This window comes from Xenopus laevis, chromosome 2S (assembly GCF_017654675.1).
Source record: "Xenopus laevis strain J_2021 chromosome 2S, Xenopus_laevis_v10.1, whole genome shotgun sequence".
Taxonomy (NCBI): Eukaryota; Metazoa; Chordata; class Amphibia; order Anura; family Pipidae; genus Xenopus; species Xenopus laevis.
Window position 1 is genome coordinate 30,549,161 of NC_054374.1, and position 25,477 is coordinate 30,574,637.

Sequence of the window (25,477 nt, forward strand, 5' to 3'; positions counted from 1 at the left end):
CAGTACGTATGCCACCCCAGTAACTATCTACCAGTGAACTACTATCAACCTGACACACACCACTCTCCCCTGCCGCATACATCGCGCAATCTCTACAGTTGAACAACCTGTTTTTGATGTACAACTGGTGCCAAGCAAACACGATAGGCTACATACAGACACACAACACATCACAGGACAGCAAGGGCAGTCGACGTGACAAGACAGCAGACAGCAGGCAGTGCACATGGCACACAGCATGATCGACAAGGCACTACAGATGACCATAATATCGTGCTAGTATGGAGATGCAGACAGATTACAGCAGATATGTCACACAATTCACGAAACACATACAAGTATAACCTGATGGAACAGGAACACTGTGTAAGAAATACATACGGTCCCATGGTTCGAGTCATGTAACGTGTGGATCACTCTATGACAAGGCACTGTCAGTTAAAATATCTAGTTACCCACTATGCAGTAACTCAACTGATAACCAATACTTTTGTGGTCGCAGTTTCATACTCACATCAGTGTCGAATCGAGAATCAATGCTAGAAAATTACAGCATTCTAGTAGTTAAAGCAGCAGGTGTTTGAAAGGGAATGCTGGAGCATCGATTCATTAAGTTTTTGGAATTTGCAAGGTGTAGCCATAAGGAACTAATTGCTGTTCTCTTTACGATGTGAGCGACCAGTCTAAAAACATACGCTAGTAATCAGACCTAGGCTGGGGTAACGAGTGGTGAATGTTGTTATTTGTTTAGAAGCCAAACGGATGTGGTGCTTTCTTTCGTTAGAGAGTTTGGTACTGCAGTGTGTTATGGGAGGGAAGGGAGCTATGGGACTAGTAGGCAGGATGGTAGGTGAGGTTACTACTGTAGGATTTTAACTAAGCATATGGAGACTTTAAGACGTCGAAGTCTAGCCATGTGAAGCATGTCCTAGGTGACACCCAATTCATGAACGCCTTAGGTAGGAAACTCGTGATGCTGAGCTGTTTGAAGGGCCGGAGTGTAGCATTTCTTGGATGTGCCAACGAAGCAATGCTGGTTACTAATATTATATATCCGTCATATGGTGTATATTGGATATCACTCTGCTGACGCTCTTGTCATCATAGTGCACAGGTCACGACAGTCCACAGGGTTGTGTGTGATCAGAACTGCCCTCCTCTGCTTGGCGCCTTTAAAAAGATCAACTATTCTTTATAAGCAAAGAAGTAAACAACACAAAGACATGCATGATCTTGCCTTGTGGAACGCCCATCATGGCAATTTAAAACTTTTACTTGGAAACAAGAAGGGCACGTTTCACATCTATATGTTAAATTATAAGTATCCAATGACGTTTTTTAAAAAAAAAAATTAGGATTGATGAATCGCCAGAATCTTGAGGTTATAAAGTATGGGGCTTCCGGGGGCAGTTAGCTGGGGAGGTTATGGGTGGGGGCAGTTTTTTTCTACCAGGGTTTTCTTCTCCTTTAAGAATTTTATCACCTACTCACCAAAACTGTTCTGCTGTATAATAAGGAAAAGAGGTCAGTGCCAATTTGAGATTGAGCTTCCTGACATAATTTTTTGTGGGTCATAGTTTTTAATTATTATGTTATACATTTCCTCAGTCGAATTTCAAAAATTCATGCCGAATTAAGTGATAAAAAAAAAATCAAAATCAAGTAATTGCTTAGATTAGGAAGAATACTTAAAGTCTAGAATTAGGTTTTTTTTCAAATAAACTAAATTCAAGTCATAGGTAGGAGTTATGTTCTCTATAGATTATCAAACTGGTCATAGGATGATTCGCCTGTTTACCCAAAATGCCCATATACGTGGAGACGTGCGTGAAAAAATAAAAAACGCGCAACAAAATAATTCTGGACATGTTAACCGAATTTTTGGCGAACAAACGGTAATCGCCATCTGCATATTGTTTTGGAAACGCTCTGCTCTGAACCAAATTGCGATTTTACATTTAAGCATTTTTGTGTGATTAGCTTTTTTTAAACTTTTAGGTTACAAGACTTTTAAAATAAAATACATGTTGAAAAAAAAAGAAAAAAAAGAGACTTTTTTTGTGATCACCGTTAAATCTTTTCTTGGTCCCTTTGGGGACACAGGACTGAGTTGGGGTTAGTTGCAATCCTAGGACCAGACACAACGTTAAAAAACACATGACCTCCTGTGCTATACCCACTAAGCGAGCTTAGGTCAGTTTTGTACAACACAGGAATATAAGAGTATCATAAGCTTTTAACTATAAAAAAAAAACCGTATCATGTTCTTGAACGCTGAGGCCTCAATAGGAGGAATCTGTGTCCAAGGAAAGAAAAAGCATTTAAGGTGATAACAATCTCCTTTTCGTCATCTGGGGATACACAGGGAAGTGGTGAATACAAAGCTCCCGTAATAGAAAGGTGGAGAAAAGAGCCCTATGTAGACTTAACACGTGGCCTGAAGCAACCTTTGCATAGCGAGTTGTCAAGACGAAGTGTATAAAAGTGGTTAAAATTCGATAACGAGTGGACTGAGGTCCACGTGTGCTATTGCACGCTGTCCCGACCGAGCTTGTTCCTAACCCAGATACCAAACTGGTGGAGTGGCTGTGACTGCTTGGAGAGTTTGCCCCTTGCTGTGTATGCCGGAATAGCTGTTTAATGCAACGAGATTATAGTTGTTGAGCTGGAGCGCCTTGACGCACCTGAGGGAATATGAAATAGGATCAGAACATTCGGATGTTTTGAATCGTGTAAGTAAAACTTCACTCACGAGATCGAGTAGCCATGCTCATCTTTTCTGTTGGCCGTTGCGGGCAAGGGGGAAGAAACATTCCTGATCAGTGAATTCTGAAGACAACTTGCAGAAAAGAATGGGTGTGTAGGAAAGCCCTGTCTGGTGATACAGGGTCGGGCATTGCAGGAAGAGCACTAGCTCGGAGACACGTCTTGCTGAAGCGATAGCAGAGAAACAGTTTTTCAGGTAAGCCACTGAGAGATGACCAGTGGTTCAAAGGCGGTCTTGTTAAAGTGAGACTAAGGTTAGATCAGAGGGGACGAGCTCGTATGGAGGTTATGAAGCTACCCCATGCATGATGTTCCTGAAATTGGAAGCAATGACTAAGCGTTTCTGGAAGATGTAGATAGAGCTGATAGTTGCGACTTGAAGAGAACCTAAAGGAGAACCATGAGAGGCTTTGCAGAATCAGAATTTGAATGGATCAGTCTGACTTTTAATGTCTAATACACCACTGACGTAAGTGGATCAGAACTGTGGTACCCTAGGGAAACCGCCTTCCGGGCTGCCCACAAAATCCGTGCTGCAACCATTTCTGGAAAACCTTTTTAGAAATTGGTCTCAAGAGCCAGCCCGTCAAATGTAACAATGTGATTGATGCTGACTGGGACACCTGATGAGAAGTCGGAAGTGGAGCAAGGTCCATGGCTTCCAGGAAGTTCAGTAGATCTGTGACACGCCGTGAGGCCACCGTCGGAATCAAATGAGGGTGGTCGTCGTTGTAATTTGCTGATGGTTCTGGTATGAGAGCGAGGTGGAAAGGTAGGCCAGACTGAAGGGCCAGTCGGCCGTCAGAGCATCCGCATCTATAGCCAGAGGATCTCTGTACCGTGCCAGGATGGCTGGAACCTGTCTGTTGTGCCTGGTTGCCATCAGGTCTACCTCTGGTAGCCCCCATCTTCTGGTAATCTCTTGGAAGATCTCCACGTTGAGCGACCACTTCGCCTGGATCCAGGGACTGTCGGCTTAGGAAGTCTGCTTCCCAGTTCAACAACCCTGGAATGTAGATGGCAGACAGCTGGACCTGGTGTGTCTCGGCCCACTGAAATATGAGTTTTATTTCGTTGAGTGCTCCTCTGCTTCGTGTCCCGCCTGGTGGTTGAGGTAAGCCACCGCTGTGGAATTGTCCGACTGTATCTTTACGGCTTGGCCCTCTAGGTCTTGTTGCCAGTGGAGTAATCCTAGTCGGATTGCCCGGATCTCGAGCAGGTTGATCTGCAACTGTTTTTCGACTAGGCTCCATTTTCCCTGGGCTGATCTTCCCTCGAGAACTGCCCCCAGCCGAAGAGGCTTGCGTCTGTCGTCAGAACGCGCCAACAGGGTTCCCCTAGATTTCTTCCTATGGTGAGATGGGGAGCTTGCAACCACCAAAGGAGGGAAGTCCGCGTTTGTTGAGATAGCGGAATCTCCTGTAGTAAGGATTTTCGTTTCCAAGTGTTGAGAATGTTCCACTGTAGTTCCCTGAGGTGGAATTGGGCAAATGGTACTGCTTTATGGTAGAGACCATGAATCCCAGTACCTTCATGGAAGAATCTTGCTGTGTGACGTGGGCTTCTGAAGCAGTGCTTTCCACTAGACCTTGAAGGTGGATTTTCTTCTCCAGAGGAGGGATATCCGTCGTGTCTGTTGTGTCGAATCTCATGCCTAGGAAGATCATGGATTTGGTTGGGCATCAGAGAGGACTTGCTGAGGTTCAGAACCCAACCTAGATCCTGCAGTCTGTCTATGGATATCTGTAGCGACCTTTGGGCCTCCTGGAGGGACGGTGCCTTGATTAATAGGTCGTCCAGGTAGGGAGTGATGGAGATTCCTTCGTTGGCGAATCACTGCTGTGGCTGTCGCCATGATTTTCGTAAGACCCGAGGGGCCGAGGTGAGGCCGAATGGGAGACTTGTGAACTGAAAATGGTGGTTGTGGAAAGCAAAACGCAAGTATTTCTGATGCGGAGGGGAAATGGGTACATGCAGATAGGCGTCCTTTATGTCGAGGGACATAAGGAATTGGCCTGGGGACATTGCCGCTATGACAGATCTCAGGGACTCCATTTTGAACTTCCGCGGTCGAATGAACTTGTTCAGTTCTTTCAAGTCTAAGATGGGGCGGACTGATCCATCCTTCTTGGGAACTACAAATAGGTTTGAGTAGTAACCCTTGAAGAGCTCGCTGCTGGGTACAGGAACAATCACTTCTGCTAAGAATGAGATTGGAGATGACTTCCTGGAAGGCTGTGCGTCTTGCTCGACTCTTTTGGGAGTCTTGACATGAAAAATCTGTGAGGGGGGGGAGATGAAAACTCCAAGGTGTATCCTTGAGATACGACTTCGTGGACCCAGGAATCTTGGGTAAGCCTGATCCAGACGTCGGCAAAAAATTTTAATCTCCCCCTATTGACGTTGGCCTGTGGAGGCGGCGTCATGCAGTGGTATTCTTGTCTGTGGTCTTTGTAGTTTGCTTTCGAGTCTGCCAGGGAGGTCTTTGCTTGTTTGTAAAGCGCCCTCTGCTTGAAATGACTGTCTCGGGGGGAGAAGATCTCGAATTTTTGGTTGAGAGCCACGAAAAAACGTTCCCCTACGAAAGGAAAGACCGTGCCTTAGGCTGAGGTGTAGAGTGCTCTTACCTCCTGTTAGCCTGACTTATGATCTTGTCCAGGTCGGGCCAAAGAGGAGCTTCCCTTTAAGGGGATGGCAGTTAGAGACTTCTTAGAGGAAAAGTCAGCTGACCATAATTTCATCCATAGGGATCTGCGGGCTGCCACCGCCAGGGCTGAAGACCTACTGATCACCTGAGTTGCGTCCAGAGAAGCTTCGCATATATAGTCATTCGCTTCCTTGATTTGGCGAAGCCCATTGTGAAAGTTCATGACGTGGCGCTCCTTCAGCAATGGCGTTGATGAGGGAGCCAGTCCATGATTGGATTGCTCGGCTAACCCATGCTATAGCTAGAACTGGACGAAGGGACGAGCCAGAAGCTGAAAAAATAGAGCGTAACAGGCTTTCTAACTTTTTGTCCATAGAGTCCTTGAATGAAGAAGCGTCAGGGACTGGTAAGGCTGTATTCTTGGAGAGTCGGGATACAGGTGCGTCTACTGATGGAGGAGACGACCATTTTTCAGTAAGCTCCGTCGGGAATGGGTAGAGCTTCAAGAAACGGCGGTTGGTTTGGAACCGTCTCTCTGGTTTGTCCCATTCCTGCTGAATGAGGAGATCAAGCTGGGTGTGTGAGGGAAACACCGGTGATGATTTGCTGTGCCTCTTGAAAAGAGACTTTGAAAACTCACTAGAGGCTTCCGGTTCTTGAAGATGGAGAGTTTCCAGCACTGATGAAATCAAAGTGTCTACAGACTCTGTAGAGATCCTAGCAGAGTGTTCCTCCTCGTTATCCGAACCGGAGACAGCTCGCCCTCGGAACGATCGTGATCTTCCCCGGAGTCTAGTATGGGAGAAGATGGTCTGAGAGGAGAATTGCTCTCTTCATCGGAAGGAGAAGGGGCTCTACGCTTAGAGGGTCTCGGTTTAGGATTTTCCAGACGAGCAAGCAGCTTGTCTAATGATTGAGCCAACTTGGGAATTCCGGTGGCCAAATGAGATGCCACTCGGGAGTGGAAGGCCTTCTGTGAGGAGAGGGTTCCCTGCTGGAGACTAGAGGCTCCGTCTGAGTAGCCTGGTTCACCTGAGGTGGTGTAGGTACTGGGGGTTCTGCACCTGATTGGTGTGCGTTTGCATTTTGCACAAAATGGTTCTTTGTGACCGGAAGTCAAACGTTTGCGGCATTTGGCACAGGCCAAATACTTGACAGAAGCTACAGGTGCTGCCCTGGGAAAAAGGACCGTCACTGGTTCCTTCAGACATGGTACCAGTGGAAGAATAATTGCCAGAGGTAATTTGTGCCTGGGGATGAGAAATCCCTGTTAGGAAATTGTGCACTAACCTTTAGAGACAGTCAGGGAAGGAGGAGTAGCTCTTTTATTAAGCTTGTGTGTTCCTCCCTGCTCCAAAAGGAGCGCTGTATAGGCTGAGCGTGTGTGACAGCCTGTACCCGTGTGTCCCGAGGGCTGCTCTAACAGGAGCGTTATTCTGCGGGAGGCGCGCTGTAGGAAATGGCCGCCAGCAGTGTGAGGCGCGCTGAAGATCGCGCGAGAGTTTGTGAGAGCGCGAGCGCCGCTTTCGGCGATGCGCTGACATAGATGCAGCCCAGAAAATGGCGGCCGTTACTTTGATTCCCTGGGGCTGCCACCGCCCACTTGAGGAAAACGGCCCACAAGGCGGAGAAGGGGCGCCAAACAGGGAGGTTTGACGATCCGCTTCTGAGTAAGAGTGCTGCCATAAGTATATAGGCCAGCACATGGTAGTGGAGAGAGAGAGAACCTTATCCCAACTCTCCCTCCCCCCTGTGCAGGGCTTCCGTGAAGAAGCTTGCATACCTGCAATGGCTGCCGGAGTTTGGCAGGAGAGGGGGCAGCAATGGGAAGAGTCGCCCAATAAGCTTACCTGGGAGCTGGTCTTCTCTCTCTCTCTCTCTGTCTCCGGCCAGCGTGTACTCCTCCTGTAGAGGAAGGACATGTTTAGGAGCTGGGTGGTGTGTGCAAGCACGGTAACCCCGGAGACAGGTCCCACGTTGGAGGGTGTTAATAAGGACTTTTGCTCAGTGTAAAAGTACAAAACAACCCCCAGGTGTCAGCAAAAACCTGACTGAAAATAAATCACATCCTAACCTCCTGAGGACACAACTAAAACTGACCTAAGCTCCGCCTGCTGGGGGTATAGCCAGCGAGGGAGGAGTCAGTTGTTTCTTAAGGTTGTGTCCTGCCTCCTAGTGATAGCAGCTATACCCCACTGTCCCTGTGTCCCCAAGATGACCTGGAGAAAATTACTATTCCAGGAAAGAAGGGCTAAAACAAGCATCCCACTTAACAATATTGTGATTACAGCTTTAAATTAAAAACATAAGCAAGTGGGAGGGATTGCTGTGTTAATCCTTTTCTTTGGCACAAGAAAGCCTTCCTAATGCGACAATGTACCTGCAGCGAAATCATCAGGAATACATAAATACAGACAAAAATGTTGCAGAATGAAGCAGCATATTTACGTGGGCTTTTTATCTCCAGCCAGCTGGGCCCTTTTATTTTTCTGCTAAGCAAGAAAAGCTCCAAGCTTGAAGTATTTGTTCCAAAAACATGTGAAAATGTTTCTCCTTTTAGATCCTGAGGAAGTTGGGGTGAGTCCGCCTGCAAAACAAACGTATCATAAGATAATTACAGTTTACAAAACATGTGGCGGGGAACCTTATGTCCAAGAATTCTACCAATTATTTTTGTATTATTTTCATATCAAAACCCACACATCACACTAGGCTCTCCTCTTAAGTGGTTTCTCGCACAGGGGTTGGTTTACATATGTGGTTTAACTTAAATAGAATTAAAGGGGTTGTTCACCTTCACACAACTAGTTGGTTTCAGATAGATCACCAGAAATAACGACTTTTTCCAATGACTTTCTATTTTCTATGTTTGACGGTTTTTCTAATATTGAAGTGTAAATTGTCATTTCTCTCCTTCTGAAGCAGCTCTGGGAGGGGGGGTCGACGATCCTGTAAACTGTTCTAAATGGATACATTTAGTTGATACATTTCTTATCTTTGTCCCTGCTGAGCAGAATCTCTGGGTTTCATTACAGGCAGCTGTTAGACTTGATACAATTGTTGCTAATACTCCAGAGATGCTGCTGAGAAATGGATCAACTCAATGTTGCAAAATTGTAACAGTTCAGAGTCTGCACCTGAATTACTGAGCTGTCAGACTCAAACACCACAGACACAAACATTCAACTTTACACTTAGATTTTGGAAAAAACTTAAAAAATAAATAATGGAAAGTATTTGAAAAAAGTCTCTATTTCTGGGGAACAATCTAAAAACAACTGAATTGAAAAAAGTGTTTGGAAGGTGAACAACCCCTTTAATAGGTGGTATTTGTAAATGCTTTACGATTGTTTAAATAAAGAAAAAAACTGACTTGTGCTATTATAATACAATATTCTTATATATATATATATATATAGATATATATATATATAGATATATATATATATATATATATATATATATATATATATATATATATATATATATATATATCTATATATATATATATATAAAAAAAGTGTTCACAACATATCACTGGGGTATATTCTAGGGATGCACCGAATCCAGGATTCAATTCAGCCAGGATTCTGCCTTTTTCAGCAGGATTCGGATTTGACGCATGACTTTTTATCCCAAAACAAGGAAGTAAAAAAAATTTCCCCTTCCAACTCCTAATTTGCATTTGCATATGCAAATTAGGGTTCGGATTTGCTTCGGTATTTGGGCGAATCTTTCACAAAGGATTCGGGCGAATACGAAATAGTGGATTTGGTGCATCCCTAGTATATTCATTTTAGGTATGCATCAAATCCAGGATTCAGTCCGGGATTTGGGCAGGATTCGGCCTTTTTCAGCAGGATTCGGAATCACCCGTTCCTTCTGCCCGGCCGAATCCGAATCCTAATTTACATTTGCAAATTAGGGGTGGGGAGGGAAATTGCGCAACTATTTGTCACAAAACCAGGAAGTAAAAAAAAATGTTCTCCCCCTTCCAACCCCTAAATTGCATATGCAAATTAGGATTTGGTTCAGTATTCAGCCGAATCTTTCGCAAAGGATTCGCGGGTTCGGCCGAATCCAAAATAATGGATCCGGTGCATCCCTAATTCATTTCATGCAAAGCATCATTCTACTTTAAAACAACGGACATATTTCAACTCTGAATAACAAAGAATATCAGTAAATGTTTAAGCAAAGACCTTAAAGGCGGAACTAAAGTCTAACATAGAATAATGCTAGAAATGCTGTATTTTGTATACTAAACAATCATAAACTTACTGCATCACATGCCTAATAAAACAAATGATTTATGCTTTCAAAGTTGGCCACAGGGGGTCACCATCTTGTAACTATTATGTTAAACCAAGACCATGCACATGCTCAGTGTGGTCTGGGCTTCAGTTGGGAGGCTACGTTTAGGGATAGTAAAATTATCAAAACAGCACAAATCAAAATAATGTCTGCCTTACTACACCACAAGCCTAATAAAACAAACGATTTATGCTTTCAAAGTTGGCCACAGGGGGTCACCATCTTGAAACTATGTTAAACATCTTTGCAAGACCAAGACTGTGCACATGCTCAGTGTGGTCTGGGCTGCTTAGGGATCACCATAAATTGTCAAAACAGCACAAGTCAAATAATATCTGCCAGAAGCCAATACAGCAAGACTGATTAATAATCAGAATATACAGACTGTATTAAACAATACAAAAACTATAAAATCCACATTAGATTACATGACAACACAGGACCCAGTGCAGTCTGTATATTCTGATTATTAATCAGTCTTGCTGTATCGGATTCTGTATAAGCATAATCCTTATCAACTTTCTGTAAACAACCACAGGTTTTTGGGGAGAATTACAAAAAAAAAGGTCAGTAAATTAAGCTTATTTTACTAGTTGTTGCGGGACCATTTAAAGGACAAGTAAAAGGTAGTACATTGGGGTTGCTATAGATCTTTTTTCACGCAGACCCACAGGTGCAAAAAATGGCACTGCATCTTTCTTACAGAGTGCTACACCACCATTGTATCTATATTTCCCCATGGTCTGCACCTAATTCTATTATACTGCATTTGCCCAAGTCTAGAAAGCTGCAAGGGGAGGTTTTGGGAATATCGAAAACAGTGCCTGTCGTTTAAATGGAAAACTAGATTTGAGCCAGAACCTGAGAATTTCCATTGATACTATAGTTGCTAAAATTCCACAGATACTGCTAAGAAATGTATCAACTATTTCATGAACTAAATGTAGCAAATTGTAACAGTTCAGATGCTCCCGGATCACTGAGCTGCCAGATTGAGACACCAGAGACACGAACATTAAAGGGCATGTACAGGCGAAAAAATAAAATCCTATTTTTACTTTCTTTAAATGAAAAAGAAACCTATCTCCAATATACTTTAATTAAAAAACGTGTAACATTTTTATAAGAAACCCGACTGCAGTGAAATTCTCCCGTTATTTACTGCTGTGGATAGCAATAGGACAGGAAAACAATCATACTTATGAACAGCAAGGGGAGCCCCCGCCTTACTTTGCCAGCCATGCAGAACTGAAGCAGCTTTGTTTGTTTTCCTGTAGAGCAGTCGGCGACTGTGTAGAGATTTGTATTAGATTTTATTTTGGCTTTACATCCCCTTTACTGTTTTCAACTCCAGCTGCAGGGACAAAGATCCTGGAGCCAGATTTAAACAGATAAACTGGGATTCTATTTGGAGGATTATTTTGCTGCAGCCACTGGTTCTGCAGAGTTGGAGAAAGTTAGTATTAAACAATACAAAAACTATAAAATCCACATTAGATTACATGACAACACAGGACTCTCTGATTATTAATCAGTCTTGCTGTATTGGCTTCTGGCAGATATTTGACTTGTGCGGTTTTGATAATTCATGACGATCCCTAAGCAGCCCAGACCACACTGAGCATGTGCACAGTCTTGGTCTTGCAAAGATGTTTAACAAAGTTACAAGATGGTGACTTCCTGTGGCCAACGTTGACAGCATAAATTATTTGTTTATTAGACTTTTGGTGCAGTAAGTTCATATTTATGTTTAGAATACAAAATACAGCATTTCTAACCTTATTCTATTTCAGACTTTACTTTCCCTTTAAACTTACATTTTGGGAAATCTTAGTACACATGGTATGTGAATGCACATCTCCACCCACATTTTGATCACAAGTGCTTAATACTCTAGATGAAATCATGGAGGTGCAACTTCCCAGAACACAAAAAGCGTGTTTATTTGGAATTGCGCTCAGCGATACATTTACATTTTCACAAAGCATCTTTATTACAGAATGTTTATTTATTGCTAAAAAAAAAAAAATCATTAGACAGGTGGAAAGACTCCATGCTTCCCACTACCCCACAATGGGTTTCGGAGATTAAACACCTTTGTGCTATAGAAACCCTTATTTACAAATCCAGAAGTGGCACTAAAAAATACCAAAAAATATGGGGAAAATGGCTAGATTGGGCTACATAAGGACATTAAGGTTTTCAATGTGCGGTTTACTAAACCTCACCTCAATCTAAGGGGGTTATTTACTAAACTCCAAATGCAAAAATCACGAAAAATGTTTTTTTAATAAAATCAGACTTTTAAAAAATCACAAATTTTAGGAATTATTAAACCCTGAAGATGGAAAAGTCAGAATCTAAAAATCCGGCATCTCACACCTGTCAAGGTTGCATATAAGTCAATGGGAGAAGTCCAAATGATTTTTTTATGTGCGCTGGGTTTTTGGCAATACCCCGACGTTTTCGCGTGAAAATTCGGAATATAATCTTGAAAATTGGATGAAAAAATCCAAAAAAACCGCAAAAATCTGAATTTTTCCTGCAAAGCACATTTTCAGGAAAATGTAATAAATAAACGTAAAAAACCAGAGCGGATTTGATCGGAGTTTGTAGCAGAAAATATTGAGATAAATTCGGACTGATAAATAACACCCTAAATGTTAAAATCTTTTGTTATTTGATAGCATCCTGGAAAATGGATGTGGATGTCACTGTTGTAATCATCATAAAAAAACTATTGTTTCTGCTGTAATTTTTAATAAAAATTGCCTGAATTAAAAAATAATAATAATAAAAGATTGAAAGCAACTGAAAAAAAGTGTTTGTTTTTGGTGAACAGCCCTTTTTAGAGGCCCAACATATGGACATTTTTTAATTTCACGTAATCAATGACTTAAAAATATTGCAGCAAAACTGTTTTGGACACATCAGGTTGTGGAATAAAAGGCACTAGGTTTGCCTGGGTGCAGTAACCTATAGCTGATAGAATTTACTGGTCACCTGTTTAAAGGCAAACATCTTACTGGTTGCTAAGGGCTACTGCACCTGGGAAAACCTAGTACTTATTACATATCGAGATGTAGAAGCAAAAAAAGAAGAATTAAAGCAATCTTACCACAGCAAAACATAACTGCAGTCAAGGGATAGGTAGCATCTATGAATCCATAATAAGAGAGATATGTCTTTAAAAAGTACACTAGTAGCAGATATATACTTACAGAATATCGAACCTCCAGATATTCAGAGCTTGCTGGAACATCAGGTATTTCAAAAGCGTAATCCTTATCAACTTTCTGTAAACAACCAAATTCATGTTAGGACAGGTTTTTGGGGAGAATTATGAAAATAAAGGTCATTAAATTAAGCTTATTTTACTACTTGTTGCGGGACCATTTAAAGGACAAGTAAAAGGTAGTACACTGGGGTTGCTATAGATCTATAAAGAGGTGCAAAAAATGGCACTGCTTCTTTCTTACATAGTGCTACACCACCATTGTATCTATATTTCCCCATGGTCCGCACCTAATTCTATTATACTGCATATGCACAAGCCTAGAAAACTGCAAGGGGAGGTTTTGGGAATATCGAAAACAGTGCCTGTCAGCCGTTTAACTGGAATTTGAGCCAGAACCTTAAGAATTTCCATTGACGTGAACAACAGGCTCTTCAGGTGGCTTTGGGCACTTTCCATAAGCTAAAAAACACAGGAGGAAGGAACACAACTTGTGCCATGAGTCTTGGTGCATATGGGAAATTATATGAGAAGAAGAAATTTTGAGGTCATTAGAGGAATGTTTTTTTTTATCTAGTATCTAGACAAGTGGATATGAAAGGAATTGCAGAGAAGGAGGGTACTATATAGTGGTTAAATAGCAGTTTTCTGGCCCAGACTGGCAATCTTTGAGATCTGGCGGCTGTAAGTTGCAAAAGACCATGGGTCCTCAACCGCCGGGGCACAGACATTCTTGAAGTGGGCCGCTGAGCCTAGCGACCAATTAACCTGGCTTGCAGAATAGGATGCCACCCCCCACCCCCGGTCCTTGTAAAAAAAAATTTGGCTCTACACCGGTCCCAGGCCAAAAAAGGTTGGGGGCCGCCACAATAGACAGTCAGTCACTGTGGAGTGGGCTGGTGGGAACTGGTTGGGCCTCTGTGTACTTGAAATGCCAGGGCCTATTTTGAGTCCCAACGCAGACATGGTTTTAATCGGAAACACCACACTACAACAGACACAAATTTGTGGAATTAAAAAAAAAAATAATTAAAAACCCACCTTGGATTTAAACTTCATGATTTTGTACTTTTCTGCAACAGCCTCATTAAACTCCTGATATACATGCATCATAGAAACTGGTGCTCCAGTGTCTTTTCCTGTTGAAAGCTGCACTCTCTGTAACAGAAATACATGTAGGCGTTAACTGCTACAAAATGCCAAGTGCTGCTATTTTTCGTGCAATACAATAAAACCACCACCCTCACACATTTTTTTTTTTTTACATATTTCAGATAATACATACTAGATCATTTATTTTAGCAATCAGACTCAAAGTTTTAATATACAGCAGAACCCCCATTTTATGTTTTTCAGAGGATCAGAAAAAAATGTAAAATCCAGGAAAATGTAAAATCAGGGAAATGCATTATATAAAATAGAGGTGGGACCACAAAACAATAATATAAAATAAGGGAAAACCTAAAATCTGGGGATGTAAAATTTAGGTTTCATTGTATATCCAAATATGCTTCACTACAGGGGGTTGCTCACCTTCTAAAGGCTCCCATACACGGACCAATAAAAGCTGCCGGCAGACCTAGTCAGCAGCTTATTGGCCCGTGTGTGGGGCCATCCGATGGGCGTCCCAGATCGATATCTGACAGATCTTGATCAGGCAGGTTAAAATATCCTGTGCGTTTATGTGGTCCCGCGAACCGACCGCCCGTATCGGATGCATTATGATCCAGTCATTGGGCCCTAGGGCCCACCATGAGATCAGCACGATATCGGCCACCTCAATGTGGGCATATCGGGGAGAGATCCGCTTGTTTGGCGATCTCTACATCTATGGCCACCTTAAGTTACTGCTTCTGCAAACATTTGTAGAACACACACATGATTTAAAGGGATACAGTCATGGGAAAAAATGTTTTTCCAAACGCATCAGTTATTAGTGCTGCTCCAGCAGGATTCTGCACTGAAATCCCTTTCTCAAAAGAGCCAAGAGATTTTTTATATTTAATTTTAAAATCCGGCATGGGGCTAGACATATTGTCAGTTTCCCAGCTGCCCCAGTCATGTGCTCTGATAAATTTCAGTCACTCTTTACTACTGTACTGCAAGTTGGAGTAATATCAACCCCTCCCAGCAGCCTAACAACAGAACAATTGGAAGGTAACCAGACAGCAGCTCCCTAACACAAGATAACAGCTGCCTGGTAGATCTAAGAACAGTACTCATTAGTAAAATCCAGGTCCCACTGAGACACATTCAATTATATTGAGTAGGAGAAACAACAACCTGCCAGAAAGCAGTTCCATCTAAAGTGCTGGCTCTTTCTGAAAGCACATGGCCAGGTAAAATGACTTGAGATGCACCTACACACCAATATTACAACTAAAAAAATACACTTTCTGGTTGGGGAATGAAATTTTACATGGTAGAGTAAATTATTTGCAGTGTAAACAGTGTAATTTAGAAATAAAAGCTACATCATAAAAATCATGACAGAATCCCTTTAAACTGAACATAACAGCAGATTTTTTTTTGCACAGTTTCTCCCGATTATATGTTACGTTTGTGAACTATGGTCTTGTATATTATAACTGAGCAAAAGACTGTGCGACTATAGTATCCTTATGGGAAGCAGAAGCTTTTATCCTTTCTACATGGCTATCGGGGACATTATTGCTGCAACACCCAATGCTTAACTAAAAGCCCATTTTTCATAATAATGTTTTCCATCAAGTTAGGGCACCAATTAAACAAAAATCTTAAATTTTCACGAGGTAGAAGATATACGGTCCTCTCAATGTTCTTCACACTAACACAGCAGCTGACATATGCATCAGCTGACTCGATCCAAACTTTTCCAAATAAATAGACTACTCCTACAGATGAGAGAAATAAGTCAAATTATAGAAACTCCTCCACAAAACACAAGAATTATGTTCTATCAGTGATAAATATGATAATCCGTCATTGCACTATTGAATACATTTGTTTTTACTCTGTCTCTTACCTGGCTGACTGTACTGGTCTTCATAGGCATCTAGCCAATAAAACCTAAAAACTTGACTCCCGTCTGCACCAGTAACCAAGGGTAGGTGGCTTGAATCTACCTGAATTTCAGTGGTCATTGGTTCAGCCTCATCAATTTGATCCCAACAAGACTCATTTAAAGTAGCAGAAGTTCTGAAATTAAAACAAAGTGCATAAACTTGAAACCTTGAACCTGTATGTGTGCATATATGCCACCGCTGCCAAATAAAGCTTCAAAGTAAACAGTATATACAATGAAACCTCGATTTTAAGTACCCTGATTTTATGTTTTCCCGCATTTTACATTTTTTATTTGTGGTCCCACCAGTTTATAATGCAATGGGTGCATTTCCCTGATTTTAAGTAATGTTTTCCCAGATTTTACATCAAAATTTTCCTCTATGAATGTTATTATTTGTGAAATAAAGAGGTTTAAAATACGAACCAGATGTATATTTTGCCATGGTTCTGCCTGTAAATGGTCAATTCCAATGAGTCTGCCCCTTATACAGTCCTGCACCAATCACTAATTGCTTTAGGTTGTGTATGTGACTGACAGAGAGGCCTTGCACATGCCCCCCATAGTGTAACATTAACACGGAAATGCTTAACCCTTGTTATTAACACAGTAAATATTGTATCTCAAAGTGTTAAAAACTCCTGTGCTTATATCCTTTCAGTACTTAAAGAAAAAGTTCCCTGATTTAACATTTTTCCAGATTTTACATAATGTTTTCCTGATCCCCTGAAAACCGTTAAGTGGGTGTTCTACTGAATGAATTCCCATTTACCAATGTTTTTCTATAATAAGTTAATCTAGATGTTACTTTTTAACTAATTACAAAGGCTCGATGAAGCACATTTTACCTAACAATGAAAAAATAATAAGATACAGCCTCACAGATGTTAAAAGGTTAGTGATGAACAGGTTTCATACATACATGAATGAACTTTCTTCCTTTTTAATATTTTCTTCTTTCACACACTTAATGCTTTGTGCTTGTGTCTTGATTGTGCTAGAATCAACTGGAGTTATTTCCACATCTTCTTCCATGGGTTCATCAAAATCTCCATCATCAAACTCAACCATTCCCGAATCCTCTTCTAATAAGAGATTAAATCACAAAGCCAAACAATTTTACTTTTTATTTCACCAAAACCAACTTTATACAAGGCAACATGCCATTAATTTAGTAACACACCACAGCAGTAGGTGTGGTTCCTTAGCATCGGCCACACAATTTCCATTGATGGCCTTAAAACTAGGGATGCACCGAATCCAGGATTCAGTTCGGGATTCTGCCTTTTTCAGCAGGATTCGGATTCGGGCCAAATCCTTCTGCTCGGCCGAACCTAATCAAAATCCTAATTTGCATATGTAAGTTAGGGGTGGGGAGGGTAATCACGTGACTTTTTGTCACAAAACAAGTAAAAATATTTTCCCCTTCCCTCCCATAATTTGCATATGCAAATTAGGGTTCGGATCCGGTTCGGTATTCGGCCAAATCATTCGCAAAGGATTCGGGGGTTGGGCCGAATCCAAAATAGTGGATTCGGTGAATCCCTACTTAAACTAAGGTCACACTACAATATTTGTCTGCTTTGTCACCGAGTTATGTTGCTCTCCAACCCCTTAGATATTGCGCTCAGTGGCCTCTAAGTATGTGTTTATTTTTGAATTCCAGGCTTGGAGGCAAGTTTTGGTTGCATAAAAACCAGGTGTACTGCCAAACAGTCTCAATGTAAATCAATCCACACAGGGGCTACCAAATGGCCAATCACAGCCTTTATTTGGCACCCCAAGAAAATTGTTCATGCTAGTGTTGCTCCCCAACTCCTTTTACTTCTGAATGTTACTCACAGGTACAAAAGGTTGGAGATCCCTGGCCTAAAGGGTAACTAAACAAAACAGATGGTATATGTTTGAGTCAGGTGTTTTATGAATAACTGCCAATTCTTCATCTTAAAGAAGAACACCTCAACAGTCTCTCACAAAGGAATCTGAAAAGGCTTTCATGGAATAGTAAACTTTATTTTACCTTTGCAGTCTTGTTTTATTATTAATGCATAATTATTTCTAGAATTACCTTTTACTTGAGCTTCCACTTTCAAAGGACCAACAGCAGAAGAAATCAACTCAGCCTTAGGCTCTTTCTTAATTTGCCGGGGTACAGAAGCCTTTGATTGTGCAGCAGGATGCCCAGGCTTGGTTACAGCTGGTAATCTTTTCACACTTGCAGGTAAAACCTTAAAAAAAAAAAATCAAAAAATCAAATGCTCTGTAAAGGCTAAACGTGAATACTACTCAATTCCTACTATTTTAGGGATAACTGAAGACTTTTTTCAGATTATGCTTATTCTTCAGATTCAAATTAGGGTTCAGGTTTGCATTAGGTAAACTGCGGAGTATTCAGTTGAACTGAAATATGATGGATTGGTAAATCCCTATATAAAACACCTTTAGTAGAACAATAGATGCTACATAATTCAGCACGAGGTACAAAGAAAAAATGATCATTTGGCATTACTGCAGAATCAGGCACATTAGGTAAAAAAAAAAGTGCACAATGACTGGTTTACATCAGTTCTCAACTCCTATTGCTATACAAAGAAAAATGTAAATTCCATTTTTTTTTATTGAGAAAATTGAGAAGCATCTTCGCTTCTACAATTAGAGCCACAATTATCAAGGGTCGAATTTCGAATTCATTTGAGGTTTTTTTTTTAAATTACCATAAATTTGACCAATTGAAAATTATTAATAAAATAACATTTTTCCAACTTGGACAAATTGAAATGACCTGAAAACTTGATAAAATTCAAATCGAATTTGATCAAACTCGATTCGGGTTTTTTCTCCGAAAAAAAACTTAAATGTTAGGAAGGCTGCAAATATCTCCAAATTGATCCATGCACTTCTCCCATTGACTTAAACAGTAATTCTGCAGGTTGTAGGTGCAAATAGCCAAATTCTAATTTTTAAAAGGGCCAGAGTATGATAAATCTCTAAAATCGAATTTGATTTTTTTTTTAAACTCAAATTGAATTTGGATACCTTCCTAGTCGAATTTGAGTTTTTACCATACAAAAATTCGAATTTTCAATTCAACCCTTGATAAATGTGCCCCTTAAAGGAGAACTAAACCCTAAAAATTAATAGGGCTAAAAATACCATATTTTATATAGTGAACTTATTGCACTGGACTAAAGTTTCAGCTTGTCAATAGCAGCAATGATCCAGGACTTCAAACTTGTCACAGGGGGTCACCATCTTGGAAAGTGTCTGTGACACTCACATGCTCAGTGGGCTCTGAGCAGCTGTTGAGAAGCTAAGCTTTGGGGGTTGTTGCAAATTATCAAGCAGAAAATGAGGTTTATCTGTAATATAAGCTGATGCTACAAGGCTGATTATTAAATTCTGATGCTAATTGCACTGGTTTCTGTGCTGCCATGTAGTAATTATCTGTATTAATTACTAATCAGCTTTATATTGTGACATTTCTATTCTATGTGTACTGTATATTGTGAGTGGGTCCCTAAGCTCAGTAAGTGACAGCAGCACAGAGCATGTGCAGTGAATCAGCAGAAAAGAAGACGGGGAGCTACTGGGGCATCTTTGGAGACACAGATCTTTACTGCTAAAGGGCTGTGGTTGCCTTGGGCTGGTACACAAGCACAAAACATATTGTACAACATTTCTAGCTACTTCTATAGTTTAACTTTCCTTTAAACATGTATATCTTGAGTAAATGCATATTTAAACTAACATCTTACCTTTGGGGCTGTAGGTGGTACTGAGAAAGGGTTTAAAGGAGATCCTGCAAGTTTCTTCTTCTTTAGTGTTATTACTGGTGGTGGTGTTATAGGAACAGCCTAAAGAGCACAATTGCCAAGTTAAAGACACAAATAAAACAAAATACAAATTCTGTGCTGATAAAGTACACATTTGTCTATAAAATTGTAACAATTATATTAATTACCTGCGACTTCAAATCTTGCAATAAATCACCAAGCAAATCATCTTTTGACAAATCCACAGTTTTCTGCACAACACACAAAAATAATGTGTATTATACATATGACCATAAGCTAATGAATGAAAAGTCAGTCATACATTCAGAATGCAATTCAACCATACCATATAAAGGACAGGGAAACAATCCTTTTCAAAAACACAACTTGAATCAGCAAGAGTGGGATCATATGGTCATTTTACTCACATCTGTTGTCTTTTTCACAGCACTGGCCATAAACATTGACTTGATATTATTTGGCTTGGACACTGATGACTTTTTTACATTAGTTTTGTCTTTGGGTGCTCCCTTAGCGCCTTTACCTGTGAATAAGAGAACACAATAATAAGGAATGAGTATATGATAGACCTGCACTTGTAGTAAATTAAATAAAATGAAATCGCTTTCCTCCTACTCAGGGCCAGTGCTCCGTTTTCTCAAAAAATATGCAATGGTTACTTTTAACCACATCGTTCTGAGCCCCTATCATCCCCTACATCGATGTGGGGGAGCATTCAGTGCAGAATTTTTATCCTATTTCCGTACCTTGTGTGCACCCAGTGGATGCCTGGGACATAAAACTAAATGGCAGTGCAGTGGTCTCTATTGCCAGCTACTAGCCACTTAAAATAATACAATTTAGGCTCACAGTAAACAAACACAGCATTTACCTGAATCAGCAAGGGCATTGTCTTCTAAGTCATCATCAAAAATCTCTCTTCCATCTTCTACGTAGCCAGTCCCATCTACGGCATAGAGAAGAATTTTTTTAGTTTACATTAGATAATCAACCCATTTATATCAATACAGGTATGGGACCGTTTATCCAGAATGCTTGGAAACTGAGGTTTTCCGGATAACAGATCTTTCCGTAATTTGGATCTTCATACCTTAAGTCTACTTGAAATTAATTTAAATATTAAATAAACCCAAAAGGCTGGTTTTGCCTCCAATAATTATTAATTATATCTTAGTTTGGATCAAGTACAGGGTACTGTTTTATTATTACAGAGAAAAAGGAAACAATTTTTAAAAATTTGGATTACTTGGATAAAATGTAGTCTATAGGGGCCGGCATTTCCATAATTCAGTACTTTCTGGATAACTGGTTTCCAGATACGGCAGGGGCCGCCAACCTTTTTTGGCCCCAGGACCGGTGCAGCTAGGCTCAGAAGCCCAGATGAAGACTGTGCGTGGCCCGGTGCTTGGGGACCCAAGGGATAAGGGATCCTATACTGTGCAAGTTTAGAGACAGCATCAGCTAGAGGTGTCATTTCCAAACAAATCATTTGCATTACCATAAATCCATTTTAGAAATACAGTGTAAATTATTAAGATAGCTGGAAAATGAAACAAAAATTAAACTTACAAACATTAAAGGGATACGGTCATGGGAAAAAAAAATATTCAAAATGAATCCGTAAATAGTGCTGCTCCAGCAGAATTCTGCACTGAAATCCATTTCTCAAAAGAGCAAACAGATTTATCTATATTTAATTTTGAAATCTGACATGGGGCTAGACATATTGTCAATTTCACAGTTGCCCCAAGTCATGTGACTTGTGCTCTGATAAACTTCAATCACTCTTTACTGCAAGTTGGAGTGATGTCACCCCCCCCCAGTGCCAAACAAAAGAACAATGGGAAGGTAACCAGATAACAGCTTCCTAACACAAGATAACAGCTGCCTGGTAGATCTAAGAACAACACTCAATAGTAAAAACCCATGTCCCACTGAGACACATTCAGTTACATTGAGAAGGAAAAACAGCAGCCTGCCAGAAAGCATTTCTCTCCTAAAGTGCAGGCACAAGTCACATGACCAGGGGCAGCTGGGAAATTGACAATATGTCTAGCCCCATGTCAGATTTCAAAGTTGAATATAAAAAAATCTGTTTGCTCTTTTGAGAAATGGATTTCAGTGCAGAATTTTGCTGGAGTAGCACTATTAACTGGTGCGTTTTGAAAAAAACATGTTTTCCGATGACAGGATCCCTTTAAAAAAAAAATATCAAAACATTCGGTTTCATTTGAAGGGGTTGAACTTGGCGGAGTTTGGTCTCTTTTTTTCAAATCAAATTAACTATGTAAAACATCACATTCTTAGCCCCCAACACTCCCCATGCATTGGACCAATACTTATACCGCTCATTTGATCACTAAACTTGCCAGGCTTGAGTGTGAATGAGTGGGGCTGCCATGCTTTTGCCAGACTTTCATTAAAAGATAGTTTTCATGTAGTATGTGCCATTGGATAACAGGATTTTTGATACTTACCGTTAAATCTGTTTCTCTGTAGTCATAAGGGGGACACAGGGAACCATGGGGTTAAGCTCCATCCTCCAGGAGGCAGGACACTTGAAATTAATTAATTAAGGGGCGTGCCCTTCAGGCTTTACCCCCTACACTGTACCTTCCTATTCAGTTTGTCCCAAAGCTGCGAACGTAATCACCGAAATACACAGGCAGAAAGTAAACAGTGAAACTGAACAAAACTAGACCAAATGTCAATAGCTCGACAAGGGTGGGAAGCCCTGTGTCCCCCTTATGACTACAGAGAAACAGATTTAACGGTAAGTATCAAAAATCCTGTTTTCTCTGTCGTCTTAGGGGGACACAGGGAACCATGGGGACTTAAAAAAGCAGTCCCAAACAGCAGGGTGGGAACGAGCTATAACTATGTACAAGAGTACTGCAAATTTATTTAATTACTGAATGCAACACCTGTCGCCCAAAGGCAGCCTCGGCTGAGGAAAAGGTGTCAACTTTGTAAAATTTAGAGAAAGTGTGAACAGAAGACCAGGTAGCCGCCTTACAGATCTGCTCCAAGGAAGCAGAGTTTCGCCACGCCCATGAGGCTCCCACTGCTCTGGTGGAGTGAGCCCGAAGTCCTTCAGGCGCCGATCTTCCCTTCGCAGAGTATGCTTGCTTGATTGATTCTCTGATCCATCTTGATATTGTCACTTTTGAGGCTGCCTGGCCCCGACGAGGGCCCGATGGTATAACAAACAGGGCCTGCGACTTTCGGAAAGATTTAGATCTGTCCACATACCATCGTAATGCTCTGACCACGTCCAAGTTATGAAGTCTGCGTTCCTTCTCATTCTTGGGTTCCGGACATAGAGAAGGAACCACAATTTCTTGATTCATATGAAAGTCTGAAACTACCTTGGGTAGAAAGGTTGGAAGCGTACGAAGAACGGCTTTATCTTTATGGAATATGAGATAAGGAGGAGCACACGATAAGGCACTAAGTTCGGAAACCCGTCTGGTCGATGATATCGCCACGAGGAACACTACCTTATAGGTGACCCATGTATCGGAAATAGAAGACAATGGTTCGAATGGTGGATCCAGCAGAGCTTCCAACACTACATTGAGATCCCAGCCAGCCACCGGAGTACGGAATGGCGGCACGATATGGGCCACTCCCTGCAGAAACGTGCGTATCAAGTCTTCATTCGCCAAACGAGATTGAAACAGGATTGACAAGGCTGACACCTGGACCTTGAGCGAGCTGAGCTTAAGACCTAATTGTAGTCCTCTTTGTAGGAAGGAAAGGATCCGTGGTAGCTGCAATTCAAGGAATGGAAAATGAGACTCCTTGCACCAATTGAGGTAAGACTGCCACACTCTGTGGTATGATTTGGAAGACGAGGCTTTTCGAGCTTTTATCATAGTGAGAATGACTTCTTCATCTAGCCCTTGGCGTCGCCAGATGGACCTTTCAACAGCCATCCCGTCAAAGCGAAGAGTCCGGGATTGTGATGTAATATGGGTCCCTGCAGGAGGAGATCTGGTCTGCTGTCCAGCCGGATCGGCTGTTCTATTGACATCTCCTGCAGGTCGGTGAACCAGGTCCTCCGGGGCCAATACGGTGCCACTACAATGACTATCAACTGAGATTGCTTTATCTTTTTGAGGACCCTTGGTAGCATTGGAAGAGGTGGGAAGACATATGCTAGATTGAAGTGCCAGCTCTGAGTCATGGCATCCACCCCCACTGCTAACGGATCCCTGCGGCGGGCAAAGAATCTTGGTACTTTTCGATTGTTTCTGGAAGCCATTAAGTCTATGATGGGGATTCCCCACTGGTCTGTCAGCTGATTGAACGCCTCTGGATGCAGTTCCCATTCTCCTGGATCCAGCTGATTCCGACTGAGAAAGTCCGCTTTTGTGTTGGACACTCCTGGAATGTGTATTGCAGATAATTTCACTGAGTTGTTTTCCGCCCAGAGAAGAATCTGTCTGGCTTCTGCCAGGGCCGCCCGACTTCGTGTCCCTCCTTGACGATTTATGTACGCTACTGTCGTAGCATTGTCGCTTTGGACTCGTATGGGCTTTTCTCTGAATCGGTCTGTCCACTGGACGAGGGCCAATTTTACCGCTCTCAGCTCTAGAATATTTATTGGTAGTTTGGCTTCCTCTGGAGACCAAAGCCCTTGGGCAGACTGCTCGTCCCATGTTGCCCCCCAGCCCTGGAGGCTGGCGTCTGTTGATATCACAATCCACTCCGGTGTTGCCCACGATTGACCTGCAGCTAGATTCTCCGATCTCATCCACCACTGTAATTCCGCCCTCGCCTGACGTGACAAGGACATGGGGCGGGATAGAGGTCCCCCTTTCCACGTTGCTAGAATGTTGGCTTGGAGAGACCGAAGATGTATTTGTGCAAATGGAACTGCCTCGATGGCTGAAACCATTGTTCCCAGTACTTGCATCGCCTTGTGTACTGTCGTGCTTTGACTGGACAGAAGATGTTGAACTTGATCTCTGATCCTGGCCTGCTTGTCCATGGGTAATGTTACAGTCTGTGTGATCGTATCGAATTCCAGGCCGAGGAATATCATCCTGTGACTGGGACCTGGGCTGGACTTCGACCAGTTGATGGTCCATCCGAAACTCTGGAGTAGCCGAACTGCTTGGTTTAGATGCTCCTTGGCCCTCGATTCTGAACTGGCCTTTAACAGGAGGTCGTCCAGATAGGGGGTCACGGAAATCCCCTGCAGTCTCAACGTTGCAGCTGTCACCGCCATCAACTTGGTGAAAACCCTGGGAGCGGACGACAATCCGAATGGGAGAGCCACAAATTGATAGTGTTTGTTCTGGAAGGCAAATCGTAGGTAGCGGTGATGGGGGGGCCAAATTGGAACATGCAGGTATGCGTCCCTTATGTCCAGGGACATCATCAGTTGCCCCTGTTCCATCCCTCGAATGACAGATCTCAACGTTTCCATCTTGAACCGTACTGATCGGATGAATTTGTTGAGACCCTTGAGGTCGAGCACAGGTCTGAGAGAACCGTCCCTCTTTGGTACTGTAAATAGGTTCGAGTAAAAACCGGAGAATCTCTCTTTGGTTGGTACTGGACTGATTACCCCGGATCGCTCCAACTTTTCTATACATTGTACAAAGGCTTGAGCCTTCTGAGCACAGTGGGGGACTCTGGACATGAGGAATCTTCCGGGTGGCGTGCTT

General features: G+C 41.8%; 1 protein-coding gene across 1 annotated transcript in view; it reads right to left on the reverse strand.

Moving 5' to 3' along the window:
* LOC108705797 (DNA polymerase alpha catalytic subunit-like) overlaps positions 1–25,477 on the reverse strand; it is a 125,018-nt gene that overhangs the window by 88,718 nt on the left and 10,823 nt on the right. Inside the window, exons 4-14 of the mRNA XM_041583551.1 lie at positions 20,671–20,745; positions 20,207–20,322; positions 19,967–20,029; positions 19,761–19,859; positions 18,074–18,233; positions 16,928–17,090; positions 15,967–16,139; positions 15,723–15,835; positions 14,004–14,120; positions 12,949–13,023; positions 7,862–8,000 (exon numbers count right to left, since the gene is read on the reverse strand). Of these exons, the coding sequence (XP_041439485.1) occupies positions 7,862–8,000; positions 12,949–13,023; positions 14,004–14,120; positions 15,723–15,835; positions 15,967–16,139; positions 16,928–17,090; positions 18,074–18,233; positions 19,761–19,859; positions 19,967–20,029; positions 20,207–20,322; positions 20,671–20,745 (1,293 nt within the window). The remainder of the gene's footprint in view (positions 1–7,861; positions 8,001–12,948; positions 13,024–14,003; positions 14,121–15,722; positions 15,836–15,966; positions 16,140–16,927; positions 17,091–18,073; positions 18,234–19,760; positions 19,860–19,966; positions 20,030–20,206; positions 20,323–20,670; positions 20,746–25,477) is intronic.